This window comes from Anomalospiza imberbis, unplaced genomic scaffold (genome assembly GCF_031753505.1).
Source record: "Anomalospiza imberbis isolate Cuckoo-Finch-1a 21T00152 unplaced genomic scaffold, ASM3175350v1 scaffold_43, whole genome shotgun sequence".
Classification (NCBI taxonomy): domain Eukaryota; kingdom Metazoa; phylum Chordata; class Aves; order Passeriformes; family Viduidae; genus Anomalospiza; species Anomalospiza imberbis.
Window position 1 is genome coordinate 735,845 of NW_027100039.1, and position 12,368 is coordinate 748,212.

Here is a 12,368-nt window from a genome sequence, read left to right on the forward strand (position 1 = left end):
AGAAGCATTTGACATCGGGGTGCCCCAGTAACCCCAAATTCTGGGATTTTTGGACCCCAAATTCCAGGATTTCGAGCATTTTGGGATCCTGAACTCCAGGATTTCGGGATCCTGAACTCCTGGATTTTGGGATCCTGAACTCCAGGATTTTGGGGTTTTTGGGGTTTTTGGGGTCAGCCGTTGAGTTTCTGCCTCTTCCAGAAGCATTTGACATCGGGGTGCCCCAGTAACCCCAAATTCTGGGATTTTTGGACCCCAAATTCCAGGATTTCGAGCATTTTGGGATCCTGAACTCCAGGATTTCGGGTGTTTTGGGGTTTTTGGGGTCAGCCGTTGTGTTTCTGCCTCTTCCAGAAGCGTTTGACGTCGGGGTGGCCCGCGGGGGTGACGACCATCAGGCGCCGCGCGGGGTTCTCGAACACCAGCACGCCCAGGGCGCGGGCGTGGTCCCGCAGCACCTCGAAATCCACCTGGGACAGGAACTGGTTGTACAGCACACCTGGGGGGAGGGGACAGCGTTGGGGACGCCGCCAGGGTGGCACCTCCCCCCCCGCCCGTGGTGTCCCCTCCCTGCTCGGGGACATCGCCAGGATTGGCATTTCCCTTTGGGGACATGGCCTGTGGTGTCACCTTCCCCTTGGGGACATCCCCAGGGTGCCACCTCCCCCACTGTGGTGTCACCTTCCCCCTTGGGGACATCCCCTGGGTGTCACCTCCCTCCTCTGGGTGTCACCTTCCCCCTTGGGGACATCCCCAGGGTGTCACCTCCCTCCTCTGGGTGTCACCTTCCCCCTTGGGGACATCCCCTGGGTGTCACCTCCCCCACTGTGGTGTCACCTTCCCCCTTGGGGACATCCCCAGGGTGTCACCTCCCTCCTCTGGGTGTCACCTTCCCCCTTGGGGACATCCCCAGGGTGTCACCTCCCTCCTCTGCGTGTCACCTTCCCCCTTGGGGACATCCCCAGGGTGTCACCTCCCTCCTCTGGGTGTCACCTTCCCCCTTGGGGACATCCCCAGGGTGTCACCTCCCTCCTCTGCGTGTCACCTTCCCCCTTGGGGACATCCCCAGGGTGTCACCTCCCTCCTCTGGGTGTCACCTTCCCCCTTGGGGACATCCCCAGGGTGTCACCTCCCTCCTCTGCGTGTCACCTTCCCCCTTGGGGACATCCCCAGGGTGTCACCTCCCTCCTCTGGGTGTCACCTTCCCCCTTGGGGACATCCCCAGGGTGTCACCTCCCTCCTCTGGGTGTCACCTTCCCCCTTGGGGACATCCCCAGGGTGTCACCTCCCTCCTCTGCGTGTCACCTTCCCCCTTGGGGACATCCCCAGGGTGTCACCTCCCTCCTCTGGGTGTCACCTTCCCCCTTGGGGACATCCCCAGGGTGTCACCTCCCTCCTCTGGGTGTCACCTTCCCCCTTGGGGACATCCCCAGGGTGTCACCTCCCTCCTCTGGGTGTCACCTTCCCCCTTGGGGACATCCCCAGGGTGTCACCTCCCCCACTGTGGTGTCACCTTCCCCCTTGGGGACATCCCCTGGGTGTCACCTCCCCCCTCTGGGTGTCACCTTCCCCCTTGGGGACATCCCCAGGGTGTCACCTCCCTCCTCTGGGTGTCACCTTCCCCCTTGGGGACATTTTCAGAATCCTCTGGGGACACCCTGGTGGCACCTCGGGGACACCTTGGGGACACCCTGGTGACACCCTGGTGACACCTTGGAGACACCCTGGTGGCACCTCGGGGACACTTTGGGGACACTTTGGGGACACTTTGGGGACACTTTGGGGATACTTTGGGGACACCCTGGTGGCACCTCGGGGACACTTGGGGACACTGACCGTCCGAGAAGCGCAGCCGGTCCCGCTCGAGCTCCCAGAGCCGGATCTGGTCCGTGACGGTCGGGGGCAGCACCGGGCTCTGGGGACAGGGACAGGGACACAGGGACACAGGGACACAGGGACAGGGACACAGGGACAGGGGACAGGGACACAGGGACACAGGGACACAGGGACAGGGACACAGGGACAGGGGACACAGGGACACAGGGACACAGGGACACAGGGACAGGGACACAGGGACAGAGGGACACAGGGACACAGGGACAGGGACACAGGGACAGGGACACAGGGACAGAGGGACACAGGGACAGGGACACAGGGACACAGGGACACAGGGACACAGGGACAGGGACACAGGGACACAGGGACACAGGGACACAGGGACACAGGGACACAGGGACAGGGGACACAGGGACACAGGGACACAGGGACAGAGGGACACAGGGACACAGGGACACAGGGACAGGGGACACAGGGACACAGGGACACAGGGACACAGGGACAGAGGGACACGGGACAGGGACACAGGGACACAGGGACAGAGGGACACGGGACAGGGACACAGGGACACAGGGACAGAGGGACACGGGACACAGGGACAGGGGACACAGGGACACAGGGACACAGGGACACAGGGACAGAGGGACACGGGACAGGGACACAGGGACACAGGGACAGAGGGACACGGGACACAGGGACACAGGGACACAGGGACACAGGGACAGAGGGACACAGGGACAGGGACACAGGGACAGGGACACAGGGACACAGACACAGGGACACAGGGACACAGGGACAGGGACACAGGGACAGGGACACAGGGACACAGGGACACAGACACAGGGACACAGGGACACAGGGACAGGGACACAGGGACAGGGACACAGGGACACAGACACAGGGACACAGGGACAGAGGGACAGGGACACAGGGACACAGGGACACAGGGACACGGGACAGGGACACAGGGACAGGGACACAGGGACACGGGGACACAGGGACACAGGGACAGGGGACAGGGACACAGGGACACAGGGACACAGGGACACAGGGACACAGGGACAGAGGGACACGGGACAGGGACACAGGGACACAGGGACAGAGGGACACAGGGACAGGGGACACAGGGACAGGGACAGGGACACAGGGACACAGGGACAGGGGACAGGGACACAGGGACACAGGGACAGGGACACAGGGACAGGGGACACAGGGACACAGGGACAGAGGGACAAGGACACAGGGACAGGGACACAGGGACAGGGACACAGGGACACAGGGACACAGGGACACAGGGACAGAGGGACAAGGACACAGGGACAGGGACACAGACACAGGGACACAGGGACAGGGACACAGGGACACAGGGACAGGGGGACACAGGGACACAGGGACACAGACACAGGGACACAGGGACACAGGGACACAGGGACACAGGGACAGGGGGACACAGGGACACAGGGACACAGGGACACAGGGACAGGGACACAGGGACACAGGGACAGGGACACAGGGACACAGGGACAGGGAGGACAACGGGTGATCGAAGGAACGAGACCCCCCCCAAAGGATTTTGGACCTCCCAGAGGATTTGGGAACCCCCAAAATGGATGTGGGATCCCCAAAGGATTTGGGACACCCTCAAAAAAGGATTTGGGATCCCCCGTGTGGATTTAGGACCCCACCCCCAAAAATGGATTTGGAACCCCCCCCGAAGGACTTGGGATCCCCAAAATGGATTTAGGACCCTCCCAGAGGATTTGGGACCACCCCCAGCCCCATAAAGGATTTGGGATCCCCAAAGGATTTGGGATCCCCACCATAAAGGATTTGGGATCCCCAAAACGGATTTGGGATCCCCAAAGGATTTGGGATCCCCACCATAAAGGATTGGGGATCCCCAAAGGATTTGGGATCCCCCCCAAAACAGATTTGGGATCCCCAAAGGATTTGGGATCCCCCCCATAAAGGATTTGGCATCCCCTCAAAGGATTTGGGATCCCCAAAGGATTTGGGATCCCCCCCCATAAAGGATTTGGGATCCCCATAAAGGATTTGGGATCCCCAAAGGACTTGGGATCCCCCCCATAAAGGATTTGGGATCCCCAAAATGGATTTGGGATCCCCAAAGGATTTGGGATCCCCCCCATAAAGGATTTGGGATCCCCCCCATAAAGGATTTGGGATCCCCAAAGGATTTGGGATCTCCTCAAAGGATTTGGGATCCCCCCCATAAAGGATTTGGGATCCCCAAAGGATTTGGGATCCCCCCCATAAAGGATTTGGGATCCCCCCCATAAAGGATTTGGGATCCCCAAAGGATTTGGGATCCCCCCATAAAGGATTTGGGATCCCCAAAGGATTTGGGATCCCCCCCATAAAGGATTTGGGATCCCCCCCAAAGGATTTGGGACCCCCCAGAATGGACGTGGGAGCCCCAGGCCCAGCCCCTCACCTGTTTGGCCATCACGGGGTGGGCGCGGGTGCGCAGGAAGTGAATGATCTGCGGGGAGGGGCGTCACCGGTGTCACCGGTGTCCCCTGTGTCCCCATGTCCCGGTGTCCCCTGTGTCCCCTGTGTCCCCAATGTCCCCACTGCTGTCCCCAATGTCCCCATTGTCCCCATTGCTGTCCCCAATGTCCCCATTGCTGTCCCCATTGCTGTCCCCAATGTCCCCAATGTCCCCACTGCTGTCCCCAATGTCCCCATTGCTATCCCCAATGTCCCCAATGTCCCCAACGTCCCCACTGTTGTCCCCAATATCCCCATACCCCAATGTCCCCTATGTCCCCATTGCTATCCCCAATGTCCCCAATGTCCCCATTGCTGTCCCCAATGTCCCCACACCCCAATGTCCCCAATGTCCTCGTTGCGGTCCCCAGTGTCCCCAACGTCCCCACTGCTGTCCCCAATGTCCCCATTGCTGTCCCCAGTGTCCCCATACCCCAATGTCCCCAATGTCCCCAACGTCCCCACTGCTGTCCCCAATATCCCCATACCCCAATGTCCCCAATGTCCCCACTGCTGTCCCCAATGTCCCCAGTGTCCCCATGGTCCCCACTGCTGTCCCCAATGTCCTCGTTGCTGTCCCCAATGTCCCCAATGTCCCCATTGCTGTCCCCAATGTCCCCATACCCCAATGTCCCCAATGTCCTCGTTGCTGTCCCCAATGTCCCCAATGTCCCCACTGCTGTTCCCAATGTCCCCAATGTCCCCAATGTCCTCGTTGCTGTCCCCAATATCCCCATACCCCAATGTCCCCAATGTCCCCATTGCTGTCCCCGGTGTCCCCAGCGTCCCCGGTGTCACCTGCTCGGCGGTGATGCCGTTGGCGATGGCCGCCTGCACGCTGTCCCTTGTCACCTGGGCCACCACCAGGTTGGGGAAGCGGTAGAGGAGCTCCGAGAAGAGCGCGATGAGGGCCACCTGCAGCTCCGAGTCTGGGGACAGCGGGCACGTTGGGGACACGGGGACAGCGGGGGGGACATGGGGACAGTGGGGGGACTGGGGACAGCAGGGGGATTGGGGACATTGGGGGGATTGGGGACATTGGGGACATGGGGACAGCAGGGGGATTGGGGACATGGGGACAGCGGGGACATGGGGACAGCAGGGGGATTGGGGACATTGGGGACATGGGGACATTGGGGACATGGGGACAGCAGAGGGGACATGGGGACAGCAGGGGGATTGGGGACATTGGGGACATGGGGACAGCGGGGGGATTGGGGACAGCAGGGGGGATTGGGGACATCAGTGGGGACATTGATGGGATTGGGGACATCGAGACACGGGGAGGACCAAGGGTGACAGTGAGGTGATGGGGGTGACGGGGTGGGGGGTGACACGACTGTCCCCAAGGTGCCCCAAGGAGTCCCCTGTGTCCCCAGGCTGTCACACGGGGTGACAGGGGTGTCCCCAGGTGTCCCCGGGTGTCCCCAGGCTGTCACACAGGGTGACAGGGGTGTCCCCAGGTGTCCCCAGGTGTCCCCAAGGTGTCCCCGGGTGTCCCCAGGCTGTCACACAGGGTGACAGGGGTGTCCCCAGGTGTCCCCAAGGTGTCCCCTGTGTCCCCAGGCTGTCACACAGGGTGACAGGGGTGTCCCCAGGTGTCCCCAGGTGTCCCCAAGGTGTCCCCAGGTGTCCCCAAGCTGTCACACAGGGTGACAGGGGTGTCCCCAGGTGTCCCCAGGTGTCACCTGTGTAGGCGTAGATGCGGTAGTTGGTCTCCACCAGGACGAAGCCGTGCCCATCGGGCTCTGTCCCCAGCGATGTCCCCGCTGTCCCCGAGGCCAGCGCGATGGCCAGCCGGGTCGGGTAGAACCGCCGCGACTTCCGCTGGGGACAGGGGACACCGCGTCCCCAGCTGTCCCCAAGGGGCCAGGAGCTGTCCCCGAGTGTCCCCAAGTGTCCCCAGGTGTCCCCACAGGAGCCAGGAGCTGTCCCCAAGTGTCCCCAGCTGTCCCCAGGTGTCCCCAAGGGGCCAGGAGCTGTCCCCGAGTGTCCCCAAGTGTCCCCAGGTGTCCCCAGGTGTCCCCAAGGGGGCCAGGAGCTGTCCCCGAGTGTCCCCAAGTGTCCCCAGGTGTCCCCAGGTGACACCACAGGAGCCAAGAGCTGTCCCCAGGTGTCCCCAAGTGTCCCCAGGTGTCCCCAAGGGGGCCAGGAGCTGTCCTCGAGTGTCCCCAAGTGTCCCCAGGTGTCCCCACAGGAGCCAGGAGCTGTCCCCGAGTGTCCCTGAGTGTCCCCAGCTGTCCCCAGGTGTCCCCAAGGGGCCAGGAGCTGTCCCCGAGTGTCCCCAAGTGTCCCCAAGTGTCCCCAGGTGTCCCCAAGGGGCCAGGAGCTGTCCCCGAGTGTCCCCAAGTGTCCCCAGGTGTCCCCAGGTGTCCCCAAGGGGGCCAGGAGCTGTCCCCGAGTGTCCCCAAGTGTCCCCAAGTGTCCCCAGCTGTCCCCAAGGGGCCAGGAGCTGTCCCCAAGTGTCCCCAGGTGTCCCCAGGTGTCCCCAGGTGTCCCCACAGGAGCCACGAGCTGTCCCTGAGTGTCCCCAAGTGTCCCCAGGTGTCCCCAAGGGGGCCAGGAGCTGTCCCCGAGTGTCCCCAAGTGTCCCCAGGTGTTTCCAAGTGTCCCCAGGTGTCCCCAGGTGTCCCCAGGGGGGCCAGGAGCTGTCCCCGAGTGTCCCCGAGTGTCCCCAGGTGTCCCCAAGGGGGCCAGGAGCTGTCCCTGAGTGTCCCCAGGTGTCCCCAGGTGTCCCCAGGGGGGCCAGGAGCTGTCCCCGAGTGTCCCCAGTTCAGTCCTGACACCTCCCAGTTCCTCCCAGTGTCCCCCATGTCCCCTCCCAGTCCCTCCCAGTGCTCCCAGTTCACCTTCCTCTGGAACACCAGCCCGAACTCGCGCAGGTGCTGCAGGAACGTCAGCAGGGACTCGCTCATCCCCTCCACCGAGTAATCCTGCCACCAGTTCAGACCAGTTCAGACCAGTTCAGACCAGTTCCCACCAGTTCCCACCAGTTCAGACCAGTTCCCACCAGCTCCCACCAGTTCAGACCAGTTCCCAGCGGTTCAGACCAGTTCCTGCCAGTTCCCACCAGTTCCTGCCAGTTCCCACCAGTTCCCACCAGTAACCTCCCAGTTAGCACCAAAACATTCTCAGCTCTCCAGGAACGTTCCTGGAACGCTCCCAGTTCATCCCAGTTCAGCCCAGTAACCTCCCAATGCCCTCCCAGTGCCCACCCAGTCCCTCCCAGTATCCCCAAATCCCCTCCCAGTCCCCCCCAATCCCCTCCCAGTTCCTCCCAGTGCCCACCAGTTCCCTCCCAGTGCCCCCCAATCCCCTCCCAGTGCCCACCCAGTCCCTCCCAGTATCCCCAAATCCCCTCGCAGTCCCCCCCAATCCCCTCCCAGTCCCTCCCAGTCCCCTCCTGGTCCCTCCCAGTTCCTCCCAGTCCCCCCCAATCCCCTCCCAGTCCCCCCAGTGCCCCCTAATCCCCTCCCAGTGCCCCCCAATCCCCTCCCAGTCCCTCCCAGTCCCCCCTGTTCCCTCCCAGTCCCCCCAATCCCCTCCCAGTCCCTCCCAGTCCCTCCCAGTATCCACAAATCCCCTTCCAGTGCCCCCCAATCCCCTCCCAGTCCCTCCCAGTATCCCCAAATCCCCTCCCAGTTCCTCCCAGTCCCTCCCAGTCCCCCCCAATCTCCTCCCAGTCCCTCCCAGTCTCTCCCAGTATCCCCAAATACCCTCCCAGTTCCTCCCAGTTCCTCCCAGTCCCTCCCAGTCCCCCCAATCCCCTCCCAGTCCCCCCCAATCCCCTCCCAGTCCCCCCAGTCCCCCCCAATCCCCTCCCAGTCCCTCCCAGTCCCTCCCAGTATCCCCCAATCCCCTCCCAGTCCCCCCAATCCCCCCCCAGTCTCTCCCAGTCCCTCCCAGTCCCCCCAGTCCCACCTTGCCCAGGGTGAGAAGCTGAGCTGGAACAGGAAGGACAGAATCTCCACCAGGTCCATCCCCGCGCCTGGGGGGGCACAGCGGGGGGTTCGGGGGGGTCCCAGGTGCTCTGGGGACCCCCCCCTTCAAATTTTGGGATTTTTGGTAGCACCCCCAAAATTATGGGAATTTCCCCGGATCTGGGGGAAAACCTCAAATTTGGGAAAAAAAAAAACCCTCAAGTTTTGGGAAATCCCCCCAGATTTTGGGGACCCCCCCACCCCCAGATTTTGGGAACCCTCAGATTTTGGGAACTCCGCCAGATTTTGGGATTTTCGGGACTCCCCCAAAATTATGGGAATTTCCCGGATCTGGGGGAAAACCTCAAATTTGGGGAATAAAAAAAACCCTCAAGTTTTGGAAAATCCCCCCAGATTTTGGGGACCCCCCCACCCCCAGATTTTGGGAACCCTCAGATTTTGGGAACTCTGCCCAGATTTTGGGATTTTCGGGACTCCCCAAAATTATGGGAACTTCCCCGGATCTGGGGAAAACCTCAAATTTGGGAAAAAAAAAAACCCTCAAGTTTTGGAAAATCCCCCCAGATTTTGGGGACCCTCCAGAATTTGGGGACACCCCCCTCAGATTTTTGGGGACCCCCCCAGATCTTGCCCCCCCCCAAAAAATCCCACCCCAAAACCCCAAACCCAGGTGGGGTCACCCTGAGCCATTTTTCGGGGGCAAATCCCAAGATTTTTTTTTTTTTTGGGGGGGGGAACCCCCAAAATTTCAGGGCTTTTAGGGACCCCTCCCTCCCACCCCCAGCCAAATTTTGGGGGGATTTTGGGGCGCCCTGACCTCGGCCCCCCGCAGGTACTGCAGGATGAAGAACCAGAGCTGGGCGGGGGTGTCGAGCAGCAGGAACTGGAACCCGGCCGAGGTGATGCAGGGGGGGCTCCCCCCCCTCGCTGGGGACCCCAAAAAATCGGGGAGGGGGCGTCAGGGAAACCCCAAAATCCGCAGGTACCCCCCCCCACGAAATCCACCCCCAAAACCCATGGAAATCGGCCCAAAATCCTCCCCAAAATCCACAATTTCCCACCCCAGCCGGGATATCAAAATTGGGGAGGGGCCTCAAATCTTTGGGATCACCCCCAAATTGGGGAGGGTCCCAAAATCTGCCCGAGCTTAACCCCAAATCCCTCCCGAATTTCCCCTATGAATCCCCAAATCCACACGGATCCCTCAACATCCTCCCCAAATCCCCCTCAGAAACCACCCCAAAACCCCTCAGATCCTCCTCAAATCCTCCAAATTCTCCCCAGACCTCTCCCAAAATGCCCCAAATTCCCCAAAAATCCCCCAAAAACTTCTTCATGAGCCCGGCCTGCACCAGCCGAGTCCCAAATTCCCCCCAAAATCCCCCACAGATCCTCCCCAAACCCCTCCAAATTCTCCTTAAAACCCCCTCAGGAACCCCAAAATCCCCAAAATGCCCCAAAATTCCCCAAAATCCCCCAAAATTCCCCAAAATCCCCAAAATCCCCCAAAAATTTCTTCATGACCCCGGCCTGCACCAGCCAATTCCCAAATTCTCCCCAAAAATCCCCCTCAAATCCTCCCCAAACCCCTCCAAATTCTCCTTAAACCCTCTCATGAACCCCAAAATCCCCAAAATGCCCCAAAATGCCCCAAAATCCCCCAAAATTCCCAAAATTCCCTAAAATCCCCCAAACCTCTTCATGAGCCCGGCCTGCACCAGCAGCTGCGCCAAGTCCTGGCTGACGGCCGCGCTCGGGGATCCCACCATGAAGTGCAAAACCACCTAAAAATAAAAGTTCAGCTTCTCTGGAGGCCCAAAATCCCCTAAAACCCCCTAAAATCCCCCCAAAAGCCCAAATCCCACCTCCCAGCGCTCCTCGGCGTATTTGTCCAGCGCGGGCACGTCCCGGGCGTGCCGGCCCGGGCCCAGCGGGGCCGTGTCGTCCGACCAGGCCTTGCCCCTGCCAGGACCCCAAAACCGCGGCCCCCGGGGGGTCAGCACCCCAAAAAACCCCAAAAAACGCCCCCCAAAACCCCCGGACCCGCAAAGTCCCAAAAGCCTCCGAAATCCCCTCAGGAACCCCGATTTTTGATTGTTCCACCCAAATTCCCACACAGGCCTCAATCCTGGGAATTCCCCCAAAATCGGCCTCTCTTCAGAGGTTTGGACCCCAAAAACCCAAAAAAAACCCAAAAAACGCCCCCCAAAACCCCCGGACCCGCAAAGTCCCAAAAGCGTCCCGAAATCCCCTCACGAACCCCGATTTTTGATTGTTCCACCCAAACTCCCACACAGGCCTCAACCCAGCAGGACCCCCCAAAATCGGCCTCTCTTGAGGGGGTTTGTACCCCAAAAACCCCAAAAAACCCCAAAAAGCACCCCCCAAAACCCCCGACCCGCGAAGTCCCAAAAGCCTCCCGAAATCCCCTCACGAACCCCGATTTTTGATTGTTCCACCCAAACTCCCCCACAGGCCTCCACCCCGGCAGAACCCCGAAAATCAGCCCCACGAGGGGGTTTGGACCCCAAAAACCACCCGAAAAAAACCCCAAAACCACCCCATAAACCCAAAAAACACCCCAAAACCCTCAGGCCCACAAATTCTGGGAAATGTCCCCAAACCCCCGCAGGGCCCAGATTTCCTCCCATTTTTTCTTCATTTCTTCCCTAATTTCTCCTCCTCGCTCCCTCCCACTTTTCCCCCCGTTTTTCCCTTATTTTTTTCCATTCCTTCCTCCAAATCCCCCTTCTTCTGCATCTCCCTCATGTTTTTTTCTCTATTTTTTATCATTTCCCTCTATTTTTTCATCATTTTTCCCCCTTTTGCCCCCCAATTCTCCCTATTTTTCTTCTTTTTCTCCCCATTTCCCTCAACCATTTTTTCCCCATTTCCCTCACCCATTTTTTCTCATATTTTCCCCATTTCTCCCCCATTTTTTTCTCATATTTTTCCCATTTCCCCCCCATTTTTCCTCATATTTTCCCTGTTTCTCCCCCATTTTTTTCCTCATATTTTCCCCATTTCCCCCCCATTTTTTTCCTCATATATTCCCCATTTTCCCCCCCATTTTTCCTCGTGTTTTCCCCATTTCTTCCCCATTTTTTCCTCATATTTTCCCCATTTTTCTCCCCATATTTTTCCCGTATTTTCCCCATTTCTTCCCATTTTTTCCTCATATTTTCCCCATTTCTCCCCCATTTTTCATCATATTTTCCCCATTTCCCCCCCATTTTTTTTCTCATATTTTCCCCATTTCCCCCCCATTTTTCTCATATTTCCCCGATTTCTCCCCCATTTTTTCCTCATATTTTCCCCATTTCCCCCCATTTTTTTCCTCATATATTCCCCATTCCCCCCCATTTTTTCTCATATTTCCCCTGATTTCTCCCCCATTTTTTTCTTGTATATTCCCCTTCCCCCCCTTTTTTCCTCATATTTTCCCCATTTCTCCCCCTTTTTTTTCTCATATTTTCCCCATTTCTCCCCCACTTTTTTCTCATATTTCCCCCAATTTCTCCCCCATTTTTCCTCATATTTCCCCCGATTTCTCCCGCATTTTTTCCTCATATTTTCCCCATTTCCCCCCCATTTTTTTCCTCATATTTTCCCCATTTCCCCCCCCATTTTCCTCATATTTCCCCCAATTTCTCCCCCATTTTTTCCTCATATTTTCCCCATTCTCCCCATTTTTTTCTCATATTTTCCCCATTTCTCCCCCATTTTTTTCTCATATTTTCCCCCATTTCCCCCCCATTTTTTCCTCATATTTTCCCCACTCCCCCCCCATTTTTTTCCTCATATATCCCCTTTCCCCCCCATTTTTTCCTCATATTTTCCCCACTCCCCCCCATTTTTTTCCTCATATTTTCCCCTTCCCCCCCCATTTTTTCCTCATATTTTCCCCAATTTCCCCCCATTTTTCCTCGTATTTTCCCCATTTCTCCCCCATTTTTCCTCATATTTTCCCCATTTCCCCCCCATTTTTTCCTCATATTTTCCCCATTTCCCCCCCATTTTTCCTCATATTTTCCCCAGTCCCCCCCATTTTTTCCTCATATTTCCCCCAATTTCTCCCCC

The 12,368-nt window shown here is 58.7% G+C and overlaps 1 protein-coding gene across 1 annotated transcript in view; it reads right to left on the bottom strand.

Moving 5' to 3' along the window:
- Positions 1-326: 326 nt before the first annotated feature.
- The window catches only part of GTF2H4 (general transcription factor IIH subunit 4), a 25,175-nt gene continuing 13,133 nt past the window's right edge, over positions 327-12,368 (bottom strand). Inside the window, exons 12-19 of the mRNA XM_068178405.1 lie at positions 10,154-10,250; positions 9,106-9,171; positions 7,197-7,280; positions 6,036-6,174; positions 5,146-5,276; positions 4,292-4,339; positions 1,837-1,915; positions 327-499 (exon numbers count right to left, since the gene is read on the bottom strand). Coding sequence (XP_068034506.1) covers positions 327-499; positions 1,837-1,915; positions 4,292-4,339; positions 5,146-5,276; positions 6,036-6,174; positions 7,197-7,280; positions 9,106-9,171; positions 10,154-10,250 — 817 coding nt within the window. The remainder of the gene's footprint in view (positions 500-1,836; positions 1,916-4,291; positions 4,340-5,145; positions 5,277-6,035; positions 6,175-7,196; positions 7,281-9,105; positions 9,172-10,153; positions 10,251-12,368) is intronic.